Source organism: Xenopus laevis, chromosome 8L (genome assembly GCF_017654675.1).
Source record: "Xenopus laevis strain J_2021 chromosome 8L, Xenopus_laevis_v10.1, whole genome shotgun sequence".
Classification (NCBI taxonomy): domain Eukaryota; kingdom Metazoa; phylum Chordata; class Amphibia; order Anura; family Pipidae; genus Xenopus; species Xenopus laevis.
In genome coordinates, this window is record NC_054385.1 from 28,680,336 (window position 1) to 28,698,701 (window position 18,366).

Here is an 18,366-nt window from a genome sequence, read left to right on the forward strand (position 1 = left end):
CAATGCTTCATATTCTAGCAAGCAGTTAAGGGGGATTTTTTGGTACGGGGGTTTCGTTCTCCAACCAGACTTATTGTATGAAGATCCAAATTACAGAAAGCCCAGGTCCAGAGCATTCTAGATATTAGGTTCTATGCCTGTACTAAAAAAACAAAAACAAACATTTTTAAGAGAATCTATTATATTGTCAGCTCCTTTATAGCAATAAAAATCGAAATAATAATTAGCAGAATGTCCCAAGCAGACACCATACAATGTAATTCCCTGCAGGGAGTCCATATGAGAGAGGGAAATTAATTAATTTAATGAGAATCTTGACTGATACTGATCAGAGAAGGAAATGCAGGTAAAATGGAAATACCAGTAGTTAATTAGGTAAGCAGGTATGTCTCCTCCCAGTCCCTAGAGAGAATATAACCTGCCACTGACACTCACAAGGCACTGACTTCTACACTGGGGATACTGAGAAACTTGCAGCACCCGACTGGAGCATCACTGCTGGTAAGTCAGAAACAGCAGAGAGTAGGAACTAATCCTCTTTAGAAATGAAAATGTATCTGCAAGATCTCCTGGATATCTTTCTTATATGTTACAATGTCATTTCACTGTATTATTATATACTATCCATGTACTTTTATTATGTTTAGAACTCTAACTCAAAATGGTTTGTTTTATATTTTATTACAAATAAAATGAAGAGAATAATACACAAATGTTCCTTGAATGGCAACAGATCAAACTTACCTACCATTTCTGCATCAACAGCATTCTAACTATTTAAAGTGATAATCTATAGAATGTGGTTATATCCTTATACCCGGTATAATGAAAGCTTTAGCTATCAATTTCATTCTTTATTCATGGGGCATTCATTGTTGTAGAACAGTATATATGAAAAATATTTATTATACAACAAGCAAATGCAGGGTTTATTGTGGCAGGGGGAATTGTCAGAATCATTTACCATATAATAAATCATTTCAAGCACTAGGAGATAGCAATGGGCGATTAAAACTATCAAACTAACTACAGATCAGCATTGTATTAATTAGCTCTGTAGTTAAGCACTTTTTATGCCCATATTCCTTTGTTGGGAAGATGTATTTACTGTTTATAAACAATTTAGAGGACCATAAGAAGAACTGATACAACTGCTGCTTCTCAGAAATGATATGAAGAATTAATGAACTGATTTTTTTTGTTCTGTTGTAGTTTGTATTTGTATTGATTGATAATATTGATTTTATGTATTGTGTTTTGTAGAAGCAAGAGCCACAAAAATGAAGGAAGTTGTAAGCTCTTGTATCTTACCACAGTCCCACCGTACAAGCAGTTTGAGGACAATTGCTAATATGCTTGATAATGGAGGAGTGTGTGGAATTCCCACTGACACTGTCTATGCCCTGGCAGCTTCCTGCAAGCACCCAGAAGCTATCAACAGGATTTACTCCATCAAGGTAAGTAGCCATCATGAACTGTAAGTGATTTTGTCTACACGCAACAAAATATTTATAGGGATGGATGAGCTGGAGGAAGCTCCTGGAGTATAATTCTCACCAATTCTCCTACTGAAAGAAATGCTGTCCCTAAGCATCATGCTAGCCAGAGTGTGCTCTAACTGTATCAGAACATATTATCTAACTCATATTAAATGGGTGATTCAACCTTAGTTAAGTTTTAGTATATTATAGAATGGCCAATTCTACACAACTTTTCAACTGGACTTTATTTTTTTTCTTTACTTTTTCTAATAATTTCACTTCTTTTTCTGACTCTTTTTCGATTTTGATTGGGGGGTCACTGACCCCATCTAAAAAACAAACACTCTGTAAGGCTTCAAATGTATTGTTATTGCTACTTTTTATTACTCATCCTTCTATGCAGGCCTTCTCCTATTTATATTCCAGTCTCTTATTCAAATCAATGCTTGTTTGCTAGAGTAATGTGGACCCTAGCAACCAGTTTTCCGAAACTGCAAACTGGAGAGCTGCTGAATAAAAATCGTAATCACTCAAAAACTATAAATAATAAATTATGAAAACCAATTGAAAATTGGCTCAGAATATCACTCACTACCCCATATTAAACATTAACTGAAAGTTGAACAAACCCTTTAATGTGTGACCTGTTAAAAGTGACTTTAACAGACCATAGCTAGGTTGTAGAATCAATAAATAATGAAAGTATTCCTTTGGTTGAGTTACAGAATAGTTGCAAGAATAGTCAATGGAGGGGTAACAAGCAATGATCATGGGATTAGAGAAGAATGGGTTATACAGGTTATACAGGGTGATACTGAAATGCAGAATTTAACATGACTATAAAAGGTGCAGGAAACATCTGCATGACTGCATACACTCTCCGGGAGAAGTATAAAGCTAAATATTCTATATATGTTGGATTCTTTTATAGGAACGTCCATCGGAAAAGCCTATTTGTATCTGCATTTCCAACCTTGACCAGCTGAGGATCATCAATCCCCCGTTCAGCCCCTTGCTGTGGAACTTCATGGATCTTGTATACCCTGGAGGCATAAGCTGCATAGTACAGAAAGGAGAATGGCTTAAAAAGTTAGGTATGTGAATATTTCTTTTTTTTTTTCTGTTGAACATGGTCACTTTCACAAAAAATCAACTGAGTTTGTGAATTTTAAACCCAACATATACCATCAAACATTATGTCCATCAAAGCAATAAAAACAAGAACAGGCCAATTGAAAAACACAAAATGATTTGCTAAATAATTAATAAACACAGTCAGTAGTAATTTGTTTTTAGGAAATTTTATTGGCAAATGAACATCTGGGATTTATTCTGATGAATTGTAAGTCTTCCCTTTTCACCTCTGTAGGCAATCTCCCTAATATATCTCATTTGGCAATTGGGAATCAATATATTTCTAATAGCGGACATCACTTCAACAGCCACAGGACTTTTACTGATTATTCTTCAATTGTGTTCCAGGTGTCGGTCCTGCCTATGAAACAGTCGGAACTAACGACTCCATCATGATAAGGGTCCCAGACCACACAGTCACCGCTCATCTCACAGACATGACTGGGCCTTTAGCTATCACGTCGGCCAATCCAAGTGGAGAAAGTGATAGCACCCATCATGATATGGTGATAACGTAAGTGAGGTCAAAATGTAGCTACATCAGGTATTGGACCTATTATCCAGAATGCTCGGGAGCTGTGGTTTTCCTGATAAGTGATCTTTCCATAATTTTGAACTCTGTACATTAAGGGGGTTATTTACTAAAAACTAAAACTCGATTCAATCTCATTTTTTAAAACAAAGTTGATCAAACTCCCTCCCATGAAATTGAACTCATTTTTCAATAATTTTTCTTGACAAATTCAGAGTGACAAAATGTTGCAACAAAATCGAGCATCAATTCGTATTGTACGATTGACATTCCAAAAACTCCACTTGTCAAGAAACAACTGTAGGGACATCTGCCATTGACTTCAACATGACCTTGACAGATTTTAGATGAAGTATTTTTAGCAACTTTGGGATATAATAAATCTCTAAAAATAAAATTTGTCTACGGAAAAATTCAAGTTTCCCCTTAAAAACCTTGATAAGATAAATTTGAGGCTTAATAAATGGGTCCCTAAGTCTGCTTAAAATGAATAAATGATACCTTTGTTTGGATCAAGTTCAAGGTACTGTTTCTTTATTACAGAGAAAAAAGAAATCAATTTTAAAAATGTGAATTATTTAATTGAAATGAAGTCTATGGGAGATGGCCATCCTGTAATTTGGAGTGTTCTGGATAACGGGTTTCCGGATAACGGAGACCATACCTGCACTATTACAAATATTGGCAACATATGTACAATTATGTAGCAACTTCCATGTTAAAGTTATAAAACACAGGTACCAAAAATTTAGCAACAACCAAGCAGCCCTTTTTTCATTTGTGTACTTATAATGGATTGTTGTGGTCTACTGAATACCCTAATAATAGAAAACATTTCTGAGAAGGACTGCCACGTCGCAAATGCTCAATTCTGACTTTTTTTGCCTAGAGGAACTGTCAATTTATGTGCAATCTCTGTATTTTCCTTAGCCGACTGAGTGATAAGCTGGATGCAGTTCTATGTGATGGATACTCCAATGAGCTTGTGGGATCCACAGTTGTAAATTGCACCAAAATAAATGAAGGTGAGTATTACACGGAAAGAGATTCCATCCTGAAATCCTATAAGATCTCAGTCAGTCTTTCCAAATTTAAATATTCCAAAGCAACTCCTGAAGCTTGGTTGGGGCAAAATTATTCTTTCTAACCTTATGCAGCTCTTTTGCACCTGGACGGAATATTTCAAGATGTAGCTGCTTCATAGAGGTGATCATAATGGACCTTGTTTTTCTTTTTTAGGCATCATTAAAATCCTGCGTGAGGGCTGTGTGCCAACCACTAAGATTATGCAACTATTTGAGAGAGCCAAGAACACTCCGGGGGTTTTGTAGAAGCACAGTAATAGATGTCTTGGAACCTAATGATATGTATTGGAGCCCTGCTGGCAGGTCTCGGGAATCTGGAACTACTTGGAATGGTCATTTATTTAACTGTTTTTCTTAAATTCCTATTTATTTATCTTTGTGCTGTATAATGTAAATTGTTTTATGGTAGAACACTACCCATGTTTATAGAAAGTTAAATGTGTTTACATAATGACAGTGACTTATTTTAAAATTAGCTTTTATACAAAATGATATACAAATGGATTTTGGAACCAATTAGCAGGTTAAGGACATTTGAAAGCAACCCATGTTTTTCTCTGTTCCCTATTGTGTATAGCTGGAAAAATCCAATGGGTCCCATTGGATTTGTCGGTATACTTGGATTTTTATGTGGAAATGTTACTGTCCAGCTCATAAGGACAGTCGTAATTCTTCATGTACATGTCTGTAGTTCTGTGTTCTATTTACTAGAGTTTTCCCTGTTTATATATGGCATATAACATATATAGATATAATCTATGGTGCTAAGACAAAAGTTCCATTATGCCAGAGCTATAATACATTTCTGAGTAATTACCTTCTGCTGTGTGGTAAAAAGGGATGGCTAGATTACCCTTATTGGCATAAGTCACCCTTAAGGTGACCATTCCTACCATTTTCTATAAAACAGTTTGGAAAACCTCTATATGCAGAGGGAATATAGACTTGTAAAACATGCAAGGGATCATTTACTGCAACCCCAGATGCAAGTGCCAGAGCACTGGGGGTAAAAATGTGTAGAAAGTGTAGGGCAAGGGGCAAAGTACAAAAACATGGTGAATTGTGCCATTTTTTGGCACTTTGCTCACTATTCTGCACTTAGCAGGTGTCATTCCTTTTCTCCTTCATTCCATAAATGCTGCTCCCATTGACAGGAACAATGGCTAGTGTTAATTTACCTCAAAGCTGTATGTTAATGTTAATTCTAATTTATTTCTCTTTGTTTTCTCATTTGTCTCTGTTTGTTAATTGCAACAATTTATTGTTGACTGAATTGTATTCATTCCTAAAATCTCTGAAATCATATTTGTAATGTAGTAAAAACATGGCAAATAAAGCGTTGATTTAAAAAAACAATGCAGACTTTGTGTAGCAGGTAATATTATATTTTTTATGGAATCCCCTCTCCTTTCACTTCAGGAGGAGCCCTCCACTACTCGGAAGCCACCAGGTCTTAATGTGAGAGGACCAAGGAGAGAGTTCTGGGCAGGCAAGGGAACAGTATGTGCAAAGGGAATGGAGAATAGGAGAGTGGTTAAAGGACAGGCAGAGTCAGTACCAAACAGGAAACACAGTACAATATCAGGAGGCAGGAGCGTCGTCGAGGTCACAGGCCAAGTCAGTTTATCAATATCACATTTTCAAGACAGGATCCAACAGAATAGTCAAAGCACAGGCTGAGGTCAGGGTCAGGCAGGGTCAAGAAAGGACAGAAACACTAGAGATCGCACCCAGGAACTATTGGAATAGACCTATGTTGGGCAACAAGTTATTGAGTGTGGGCTCTTTAAATATTTGAATTTCATGGCAATAATCGATGATGCCAAATGCAGCGGCGTGTAAGCCTGTACGCATATGAGGCGCACTCGCCATTGCTAACTAAGACGCAATGGATCGTGAATTGGGGCGCAGGGAAGGAGGACACAGCGGACCATCCCTGTTGCACCCACACTAGACCGCAAGGTACTTTCCTCACAGCAACATTCAAATATAAAAAGAGCAGAGGAGCAACACAAGCATGAAAAAAGCTCGTAGGTGCCCCTATGTGGGCTGGCAGCCTACAGGAAGCTCTGTTTGGCAGTACATCTTGTTTTTATGCAACCAAAACTTGCCTTTAAGCCTGAAATTGAAAAACAAGCACCTGCTCTGAGGTCACTGGGAGCAACATCCACTGGTGAGTAACATGTTCCTCACTTGACACTGGTTGGGAATCACTGCACTGGCCACTTGTCAGTGAATCTTCTCCATGTTCCCCATGTGTTTGCTAATTTATTAGTTATTACCCAACCACCACCCCATTTATTCTGCCATAATAGTATACACAAAGTGGCAGGTGAAGGCAGGACCTTTGGCAGAAGTTCTTAAAAATGCCTCCTCTGTCAATATCATTGATAACAGTGATTTGGTTCATATATGTGCTAGTGCACAGACTTTTTTTTATTAATAACCTTTGTTTAGTTAGGCCCTTAGGTGCCAAGTGTAGAGAGTTCAAACACTTCCCTGCACTTGCAGAACATTTGTCCATGAAGTGCTTTGTTACATGTTGGATGAAGTCAGAGTTCTAAATAATTAGGCAAGCTAAAACACCCAGGTTAGTAGTTTACTGAGAGAGAAAAATGAATAATATGAAAAACATGGGAAATCTGCAGTTATACAATAAAAAGGTTAGAAATGGATTTCTCCAGTAAATGCCCATCTTGCAGACCCCATGCAGCTTCTTTTGCACATTTTTTATTCAGTAGTGCAGACTGAGATAGAATTATAAGGGCAAAACCAAAAGGCAATGGTGGCAATTGCACAATTACATGAAGACAATGTTCTGCTTCTGAAAGATATTAGATGCTATTTTCCGCCCACCGCTCTTTTAAAAAGAAAGAGTTCTCTCAAGGGTTGAGTTAAGCTTTTTCAGCCTAACTTATCAAGAAGCTTGATACTTCCTGGACTATTAACCAGTCTTGTATAAGTTCACAACCTTCTAAGTGGCCATACCAAGGAAAAGCGTTTTGAGTCAGAATCTGTGGTGGTCTCTCAACACACTTTCATATAGATTGCTGTTTGATTCAAAATTAACAGTGCCTTTTGCATATATGATATACCCAGGACTGGCCTCTCAAGCATTCTGTCTTCATAGCACATAAAATAGCAAACACCCCATGTTAATCTCTTTTAATTCCCCAGATTTACAATTAATCCACACCTTCTGCTACAAATGATACATTTTATCACCTGTTACATGATATAATTGAAAACATAAAATAACTCTCCTGTCAGTGAAAGTAGCAGGGTTATCTCAGAAGAGATAATGAAGCCCTTGTGCATTGTGAATGTGTATGGAACTATTTTAAGTACATATTTTTCAGTCAAGTGTTTTAATACAAAGAAAAAGATCAGTTCATTCTATTTGGGGATATTAAAATAATTATAGAGGTCCAAAAGATGAAAAGGCCTTCATGTGAATGAATTCCACCTTGTAAGTTTGGTTTGCAGTTTGCCAACGGTTCAATATTTATTTACACTGGTGTTCCACTTGGCGTAATATCCCCCCTGCCCATTGTTGCACTATGCTGGTGATTTTCCTTGAGTAATAAGTAGACAAGGGCTCACTGATGAGTAATAGTAATGTTATTGCTGCAGACAATAGAGCTGTGTCCTATGACCTTAATTCAGTTTTTAAGTCATTATTATTATCGTTATGATTATTAATGCTGGGTGTATATTGCTGTTAGAAATGGCTTCTGTTTATAATTCAAATAATGTTTGATTTTTTTTTTTAATTTTTTGAAATCCAATGAGTGAAAATCCCTCTGAGAACCATCTTTGTTTTTATGAGAGGCAGAAAAAGTAGCTGAAATTCTATGAGATTTTGATTAAAATGAGGTGATAAGCATTCTGAAGAAAGGTCAAGAATTTGAAAGAATCTAGTCAGGAGTCGCAGTATAAACGTCCGTATGATTTAGAGCACCGATCAACAAACTGGTTTATCCATGAGCCACATAAAATAAAAAAGGCTAGAGAGAAACACAAGCATGCAAAAAGTCCCTGGTGGTGCCAAATATGGACTATAATTGGCCATTGGTAGCCCTATGTGGATTGGCAGCCTACAGGAGGCTCTGTTTGGTAATACACATGGATTTTATACAACTAAAGCTTATCTCCAAGTCTGAAATTGAAAAATAAGCACCTGCTTTGAGAGCAACAGCTATGGGGTTGGTGAGCAATATGCTGCTCATGAGCCATTGGTTGGGGATCACTGCTGTAGAGCATATGAAAGAGACAGGGCTGGAACTAGAGGTAGGCAGAAAAGGCCTAGAGCACAATGATGGCTCTTCTGCCTACCATCCCCTAGTGTGGCTCTTCTGTAAGTCTGGCATACTGAATCTCCCCACATCTAATGTGCTGCTGTCTCACTGATAGGTTTGGTGCAAACTCACTTGGTTTGGTGCACAAGTTGCACACGTGTCGGAGGGGCTTGCATTGAGCACCCTCAGCTTTATGCCCAGCACTGCCAGAGGGAAAAGTATCTGTACACAAGTATGTATAGCATGGTCTGCATACATGGACAAGCTCATAAGTAGCAGCTCATAGTTAACAAGCAGCAACATCCAGAACACAAAGAAGATGGGGTCAGGGCAGGCTTTTTTATCGATCCCAGACATAAATAGTAATGATAATCATTGGATTATTTACAGATTTCCATAATGAGGTGGAAGGTGGAAACAGGAGACAACGGCTGAAGTGAATACTTTTCAAGACTATTCACCATACCAGACTCAAGAAGCCTCCACTGGCTTAATAGGAAAATCAGGAAAATGCCATAAAATACTCCTGCACAGTCCACCAGGGTTCCAGAACGGGCAGGCCCAAATAGGTTGCTGAGAAGTTCTTGCACTTTACTCTCGGTTCATAAATAAGTCTCATTTGGTTTTTAAGTCTCCCAGTTAACAGTATAGTGATTAAGGCAGGCAGCTAATTTATCCACATTGGTGTTGGTGAAGGGGAGCCAAATTCCTTCTCTGACCATTATAAATAGATTTGAACTCTCACTAAGCCAGTTATTAGGGCTGCACTGTGTCAATTGACAGAAAACCATTCACTTCTTATCATCACTACCAGAGGGCCGGGGATTATTTCAAAACTGAAAATAAATGCATTCAAATACAATTGTGACACATGATCCTAAATAACTTGCATATACATAGAAGTACTGCATATGACTGTAGGAATTCACCCTTATCAGTATTTATCAATATACAGTAAAAATGAACATATGTGACTAATTGTCCTGGCTTAGTGGAATTTACAGTCGGTATCATACGTCACAATCTTGTCTAATGATATGTAATCAAAAGCACATAGTTTGCCATTAAAGTTTCCCTACAGATGATACAAGATTAGCAGGTGTGTCAGAATTTAAAATAATGCTTCCTACAGTATGCAGAATTAAGCACCACAACCACGTATTGTCTCAACATAAAACATATATAAAGGATCTTGTCTATCCTGGCAGAATGGAAAAACTGAATTGTACACAGCTTGGCAGATACCCCAATAACCTATACTGATATACAACTTCAACCTGTTTGGAAAGTGATGGAAATTATTTGTGATATAAAATATCACTAAAGCGTCTGATTAAAGGGGTAGTTCACCTTTAAATTAACTTTTAAAATGATGTAGATGGTGATATTCTGAGACAAAATGCAATCAGTCTTCTTTTTGTTATTTGCTTTGGAATTATTTAGCTTTTTGCTTAGCAACTCTCCAATCTGGAATTTCAGCAGCTTTAAGGATGCTAGGGACCAATTTAGCCTAGTAGCCGGGCAGTGGTTTGAAAGACAGACTGGGATATCAATTGGAGAAGGCCTGAAAACAAAGATAAGAAATAAGAAATTATAATAACAATACAGTTGTAGTCTCACAGAACAATAGATTTTAAAAGGATTCTGTCACAGGAAAACATGTTTTTACCAAATGCATCAGTTAATAGTGCTCCTCCAGCAGAATCCTGCATTAAAGGAGCGAGCTAGGTTTTAAAGGCAAACTAAAGTCTAACTAAAAAGTCTAGATAGAAATGTTGTACATTATTTTTTGTGCTTCTGTACCAGCCCAAGACAAGCACAGCCCTTTAGCAGGGAAGATCTGTGTCTCCAAAGATGCCCCAGTAGCTCCCCATCTTCATTTCTGCTGATTTACTGAACATACTCTGTGTTGCTATCACTTACTGAGCTTAGATACTCACAATATACAGTACACATAGAATATAAATGTGACAATATAAGGCTGATTAGTAATTAATACAGATAATTACTACATGGCAGCACATAAACCATTGCAACTAGCATCAGAATTGAATTATCAGCCCTGTAGCATCAGCATATATAACAGACTAACCTCATTTTCTGCTTGATAATTTACGACATCCCCTATGCTTAGCTTCTCAATAGCGGCTCAGAGCCCACTGAGCATGTGAGTGTCACAGACACTTTCCAAGATGGTGACCCTCTGTGACAAGTTTGAAGCCATGTATCATTGCTGCTATTGACAAGCTGAAACTGTATGCCGGTATATCAAATATGGCATTTTTAAGCCATATGATTTTTTGGGTTTATACTCCTTTAAAATCAAACAGATTTTGGAAAACATTTGAACAATTTTTAGAATATATTTGTGGCTTGATCTGGGTTGCTGCAATTCCCTTGTCAGAAGGAAATATCTATAAAGAAGAGGGAAGTATTTAGTAAGTAAATACATCTTGTAATTTCATACCTGGCAGATCTCCTTGTTTTAATGCTTGCATGGAGCACTCTATTTCCTGGTATTCATGTGACTGATTCTATTTCCTATTTGGCAAACAACAGAAGCCGTGTCATGCTTTATGGCTGAGATTCGCTGCATCAGAACCTGTATCCCACAAGAGCGTTTATCTTAAACACGCGTTTATATTACTTTATATTGGCATCTGTTTACTGAATTATATGAGTGTCATCTACCTGAACTTTTCAGCAGTGGAATAACTAGTAATTGGACCCCCAGCAACATCATTGGGCCCCTAAACGTATGCAGTTGAGATGTAGTTATGCAAAAAAGTTTGTTACTTTAGTATAAACTTAGCAAAGTTACATACCAAGTGATGACAACACATAGAATTGACAGGGCATGTAGATTAGTATTGTGTAAACATAGGGCAAACTCCACTGAACCCCCATGGACCGACTTATTAGCAAATTAATTAGTGGAACTATTTATATTAACTGGTTATTGCAGAGTTACGACCCGGCTTTTCAGTAAAAAGATTAGTGAGTTTGAGCTGTATAAAAAAAACACATGTATAAAGTTGAACCTTTTGTCCTAGCAAAGCCCTCCTGCCTTCTAGCAGATTGTTTGTATAGCGCACAAGCAGCGTGGAAGGAAGGGCTTCCATAGTTAAAAACGTGTCTATGGGTTTCTGATAAATTCTTTATTTAAGGGGTGGCATCTGCTAGATAGTGGACACTTAGGGGCCGATTCACAAAGGGTCGAATATCGAGGGTTAATTAACCCTCGATATTCGACTGGGAATTAAAATCCTTCAACTTCGAATATCGAAGTCGAAGGATTTTAGCGCAAATAGTGCGATCGAACGGTCAAAGGATTATTCCTTCGATCGAACAATAAAATCCTTCAAATCAAACGATTCGAAGGATTTTAATCCAACGATCGAAGGAATATCCTTCGATCAAAAAAAGTTAGCCAAGCCTATGGGGACCTTCCCCATAGGCTAAAATTGAGTTCGGTAGCTTTTAGATGGCGAACTAGGGGGTCGAAGTTTTTTCTTAAAGAGACAGTACTTCGACTATCGAATGGCCGAACAATTTTTAGTTCGAATAGTTCGATTCAAAGTCGTAGTCGTAGTAGCCCATTCGATGGTCGAAGTAGCCCAAAAAACACTTTGAAATTCAAAGTTTTTTTACTTCGAATCCTTCACTCGAAGTTAGTGAATCGGCCCCTAACTGCCTGATCAAGGTGCACATGAGTGAGTTCCAGCAGGGCAGCATTTGCATCCCTCCAGACAGAATCAGGGAGGCTTATTTATTAATGGTCAGATTTTAGTAGGTTTAGAGGTTTTTGAAACCAAGACTAAACTTAGAAACACCATGGGGTTGTTTACTAAACTTCACTTTATCTAATTTTTTATTAAAACAAAGTTAACCAAACTCCCTTCCACAAATTGAACTCATTTATCAATAATTTTTCTCAAAAAATCTCGGAATGAATATATGTTGCAACAAAATCAGGCGTCAATTTGTATTGTATAATTGAGGCTCTGAAAACTCAATTTTATCAAATTGTTGCTGCAAAAACTCAACTTTATCAGATTATCTGACAAAAACCCAGACTTTATTGGATTCTCCAGTGCAGATCATGATGTCAAGAAACAACTTCAGGGACAGCTACCATTGACTACAAGACCTCAACAGGTATTTTCATCCGGATTTTTAGTAGCTTGGGGTATAATAAATAAATCTCTAAAAATTTGAGTTTTCCCCTTAAAAACCTTGATCAGATGAATGAAAGCTTTAATAAATGGACCCCTAAAACTACAAATGTCATGCCATTTATTAAAAGATCTGAATAAAAAAAAGGACAAACGGGAAATCCTCTAAAAAATATGAATACCTCGAAAACCTCTAAAAATTTTAGTTTTTCAGATATTTCCTAGCCAAAAAAATGAAGACACAGCAATTCATCTGTGGCTTTAGGGTAGTGAATGCTGTTTCTGTTTGAGTGCTGTCGATTCAATTGTATGGATGATTAGGATACAGTATATTGCTCTGTCTGAAGCTGTAGATATGCCAAGGAGAACCTTTTTTTTCAATAGGATCAAGATACAAGATTCTGTTCAGAATTAGGAATAGGTGCTTTTAAATGACTCAAATATTTGACGAAAATAATAACTCTAATAAAGGATCATGATGGACAGCCGGGAACTGCATGAGAATCTATTTTAAAGTTGTGATTCATGAATTTCAAATCCCTGCATTAGGCAATATGCAGAACACATAGATGCAGATTCATGGAAATATTTGTCACAATGTGTTTACTAATCCCATTATCATAGGAAACACACCATAAAAAGGCAGATAACAGAATTATAAGGGGTTTCTGGATAACACTTCCCAAACCTGGATATACAGTGAATAAAATATCCCCTATTGTAAAATATAAGGATATTATAAGTCACGAGCAGTTACATGACATTTATGTATTATAATATACAGTTTTAGAGTCATGTGACAAAAATGACATCACTACTCATCGTTTATAACTGATGACATCACTAGTTACCATTTATAAATATAATTTACAAGATATTCATGGCTTTTGTGTATTATATAGAAATAATAACAGGCATATGCAGATATGTTAAGAGGATGTTTGGTGCAATTAGCTTATTAAATGCTCATACCTACAATAAAATAGACTATCGTCCCCTTTAAATAGACTTCCAGCAGCAAAAAGAAGCAAAGCAAACCAGTCCACTGCATTACAAATGTGTTATACTGTATAATGCATGGTGGGGTTCTCCCACCATGTGCCTCACCAGCTATTTGTGCTTTTCAAACTTGAGATTCCCCTTACTGCCCAATCACAAAAACAATATGTCAAGACAAACTTTGTGAAATCGTCAAATTCAAAGTTTTTACTAAAAAATTGTGAAGTTCAAACGATTTCACAAAAAAAATTGTGAAAAACGGAAATCGATGCCAGGGAATTTTTGCAGGAGATTCGCGAATTTAACGCCAAAATGTGCCGCAAATTTGTGCCAGGCGAATTTATTCGCCCATCACTAGTTTTGAATAGAACTTGGTTTTTTTTCAAGATGTTGCATATGTAACTTCAGCTCAAACTCAGCATCTGTATGTGATACAGTTCAATGCATCCTACAGTGTCCAAGTTTAGTAACCCAGTAGTGAGTCAAAGTGCTGAAAATTGAAATGGAAATCACATTTGTTTACACTTGATCCCACATCTTGGTTTTTCTAATTGTGGGAGAAGGAGGAGTTAGTTCAGTTCCTAGCCTGTGATTAAACTCCATGAATGAACTGCTTCTTATCAATAAACCTGAGACTAAAGCAAATGTGTAGAACGGGGGGGGGGGTTGTTTATACAGAGCTCATTACTGCTACTTGCCTTTATTACAGGAAGGAGGTCAAGCAAAACAATGATCAGTTCATAGAGTTCATTTAAACTTTTTCAATTATTTACACTTTTTTATTCTAAAGATAAAAATTTAAACTGTAATCTGGTTGCTAGGGGGTTAATTACCATAGCAACCAGGAAACAGTGTTTTAAATCTGTTTACAGCGCCAAGGGGCCCAGGAATATTAGGCTTCATGAGTTAAATGATTCCCTAGAGTAGAAAATGCCCATAACCACAGACTGTCAGAGATCCATGCAATTTATTGAGTCTTTCTGAGCAGCAATCTGCCCCAGTAAGCGTGTCATTTGCTAGTCAAAACAATCGACTCATTGATGCCGATAACATATACATATGGTAAATTGACCAAATATTTTATTATCTCCGAAATGGCAACAGGCAGCATGAAAACAACAGGACAACAAATATGAGATTTGGCTTTCACCCTAGGTTATTGGAGTGTAGCGTCCCAGTATAATCAGACTGTGCTCATTAAATGAAAATACAAACCCACTATACAATATTTGTGCACATGCCAAGAACGTTTGTACTTACATGTAGTTGTACTGTGCATGAAGTCACAGCAGCTGTATGACAGACGGAGGCACGCCAGATAATATATGGACAGACACACAGATCTCCTGACATTGTATTGAGAGTATAAGTGTATAGTCCTTGCTAATATACACAGGCTGGGAGCCAATGTGATGCCCCAAACAGTGTCTAACCTGCTGTGATGTGGCCAGAGAAAGAACCCCCCATGCCCCCTGCCATGTGTCATTCACCTGCTCAGCTTACACACATGCACATCATGATTTTACCCGTAACTTTCCCGACAGATGCCCATCTTCAGTGGAGAGCGAGGGCAAGGTGCAGTCAGTCGCAGAAGAAGCAGTGATGGCGCAATGAGATTCACAGGGAGACAGGTGCTGGCTTGGCTGGCCAGGGGGTATCAGACAGGGCTTTGCACAAGTCCAGAGCTACTGAGTCGAGCAGGCACACATCCCTATCTCTGATAGAGAAAGAGGGAGGGGTGACAGTGAAGAGTAACAGGCTGGAACCCAATGAGCTGGTTAGGGAAGCAGGGCCTGACAGGGCTAAGGGAGAGAGCCACTCCCCGCCCGCCTTTTGTGTGTGCGCTGATGATTAGCCAATTTGTTCCCGGGTTCGGCAGAGGAGGCAGAGTTACCAGAACTCATCAGTCGGCGCCGGGGACGTGGAAGCAGCAGGACGCAGCATCCCGCCCCCCCTCCCTGTAGCATGGCGGTTTACTGTCGCAGTTGGCGGAGGGTACCTTTACAAGGACCCCCAGGGGGAGTTAAAATGGGGGTATTTTGCAGCAATGGTATGTAGCCTGGTAGGCTGGGTTTCCCATGGGATGTAGCCTGGTTTAGGGCCCGGGAAAATGGAGGAGGAACCAAGCTTACCAGTTGAGGCTCAGCACCCCACACCCCCCCCCTTTGTCCCGGGGGGGATGATATAAAGGTGGGGTAAAATGGTTTGTTATACAAACTGCTTGTAAGTTAAATATGTTATACATGTTAAGTATGGTATTATTTGTTAAATAAACAACTGCGGCCATCTTCTTTCCAAACCAGTGTTGTGTGTGTGTATCATTGGCAGGAGCGTATGGGTTTCACTCAGAGGGGAGGGGTACAGACTCGACGCTGCACCTGTCAATGCAGATACTTCCAGGGTGGATCCATCTTCACTCCCACTCCCTGGCAGGTTCGAAAGTCACACATTCAAGAGTTCCCTTAGAAGGGAAGAAGGATCTCTCTGCTGGTAGCAGCGCCACAGTGCAGCCAACTCTCAGGTGGAAAAGCAATTACAGGGAGCACGTTGTAGGAGGGCTATTGCACGGAATGCTGGGTACCAGCAACTCCATGGGGTTTGGAGCAATTCCCGGTTTGCTACAACTGCGCATGCATCTAAATTTCTCCAGGGTAGCAGCTAGGCTGGGGAGAGGGTTGGCCTACGTAGGGTAGGAGGTAGGGGTTTTTTAAGTTAAGGGGTTGAATTATCCTTTAAAAACAGGGAGTGGTCAACACTGGCTTCCATTATCAGCCCTCCACCATGTAGACCACAAAAATTCCGGCCCTCGACACCACAGAAGTTACACAGCACTGCTTTACATCATACTAAATGTTCATTTAAAGTGAGCAACCCTTTAAGATGTAAAGATATTGATGTTTGCACTTGAGCAAAGTGAAGGAATAAAGTGGCTAGACTGTTACCATAACATAACTTTTTTAATATATTAAAATAATATTTGTTAACAATACATATAAAATCAGAGTATATACAGGTATAGGATCCATTATCTGGAAACCCATTATCCAGAAAGCTCCTACTTACAGGAAGGTCATCTCCAATAGCCTCCATTTTAATCAAATTTAAAAATAATTTCCTTTCTCACTATATTAAAAAGACATTAGCTTGTACTTGAACCCAACTAAGACATAAAGTAACTAATGCTTATTAGGGTAAAAACAATCCTATTTGGATTTAATCAGTTTACATTTTTTTAACAGACTAAAGATATAGAAAGATTTGTTACCCAGAAAAGCCCAGATCCCAAGTATTCTGGATAACAGGTCCCATACCTGTATATTTTTTGTAAATATAACTAAATGCTGTTTTCTCAGTTTCCAGCAGATGGCAAACTAAGATTGATCTCGATAACAAACTAGTTATCTCTCGATAACAGAGATCAGATCACAACCAATAATGTGTGTGCAAATTTGTACATTTAATAATATATAATTATAAACTACTTGGGAAATACATTGCTAATTATTCTTACTAAATTAGGAAACCCTCCGGCATTGTCTTCATTAGCTGAACTGACAGCGGTAATGGGAGTTAAAGCGTTGTGCCTTGCAAAAAGTCCCTGTGTGCATTGTACAGGTATATAAGATCACTTATCCAGAAACCCATTATCCAGAAAGCTCCAAATTTGTACTTTTTTTTTTTTTTAACTGTCCTACTTCTCTGCATAATAAAGAGTACCTTGTACTTGACGGTAACTAAGCTACATGAATCCACACTGATGGCAAAACAAACCTGTTGGGTTTAATGTTTAAATTATTTTAAAGCATAGAGAACAAAATTAAGGAAAAATACTAATTTCTGGAAAACCACGTTCTGGATAATAGGTCCCATACCTGTATAAATTTTCCAAATATGGGATACATCTATTAATACTATATGACTGATATTGCAATTTAATTATATGTATTATGCTTATGCTTTATTCTTAAAAGACATGTAAACGACCTCAGCACAAATGTGTGCATAATAGTTCAGAGTGCCCTACTAAGAGAGTATGTCGTTTATATTGCAACGTACCAGCAGATGGTGCTGCTGTTTGAAATTCATTGTAGTAGCAGGGAAAAAGTTGCTAATATCATAAAAACTAAAAAAAGTGCTAAGATTAGCACTCTAAGCATACTTATATTAAATATATTGTGAATGTTTATATTTACTTTAGTAAATAAGTACAGTATATGTCCAGCTTCATGCTTTTTTGTGTCACAGAACTCCTTAGTAACTTATAATAGCTTATATTTTACAATAGTGGAGCATTATTCCCTATATATATACCTCATAGGGGCACATGCTTAGTTAAAATAATGGCAAGCATGGTATCATACTAGTTATGGTTATAAAAAGCCACCCACCCACTAAATTCAGCTCTAATTCCCCATTACCTCCAGTGAAATGGTAAGCAAAGTAAAAAAATATATATTAATTTCTACAGTAATAATAAATATTAAAATAAGCTGAGGTTAAGGAAAGAAAGAAAATGAAATGACATGTAAAATTAAGAATATAGGCATTAACAGCTGCCAAGCCCTGATATGAACACTTGTTGGTGAATACAATGCAAGTCTAAGAGGAGCAGTTTCAGAGGGCTTTAAAAAAACAAAAAGTGTAAAGTACCCACAAGAGCCC

The 18,366-nt window shown here is 37.9% G+C and overlaps 1 protein-coding gene and 1 long non-coding RNA gene across 2 annotated transcripts; one reads left to right on the forward strand and one right to left on the reverse strand.

The window, feature by feature from the left end:
• The first annotated feature begins 354 nt into the window (after nt 1–354).
• XB22063314.L (provisional ortholog of yrdC N6-threonylcarbamoyltransferase domain containing L homeolog) lies at nt 355–5,588 on the forward strand. The gene is made up of 6 exons (XM_041572596.1): nt 355–501; nt 1,264–1,457; nt 2,413–2,575; nt 2,964–3,129; nt 4,078–4,172; nt 4,387–5,588. Exons 2-6 carry the CDS (start codon nt 1,281–1,283, stop codon nt 4,476–4,478), a joined length of 693 nt encoding a protein of 230 aa, XP_041428530.1. The 5' UTR covers nt 355–501; nt 1,264–1,280; the 3' UTR covers nt 4,479–5,588.
• Nucleotides 5,589–9,321: 3,733 nt separating this feature from the next.
• Nucleotides 9,322–15,316, reverse strand: LOC121396937. The gene is made up of 3 exons (XR_005963271.1): nt 15,231–15,316; nt 10,998–11,071; nt 9,322–10,094 (listed from the first exon to the last, which is right to left on the reverse strand). It is a non-coding gene; the product is annotated as an uncharacterized LOC121396937 (long non-coding RNA).
• Nucleotides 15,317–18,366: the final 3,050 nt, after the last annotated feature.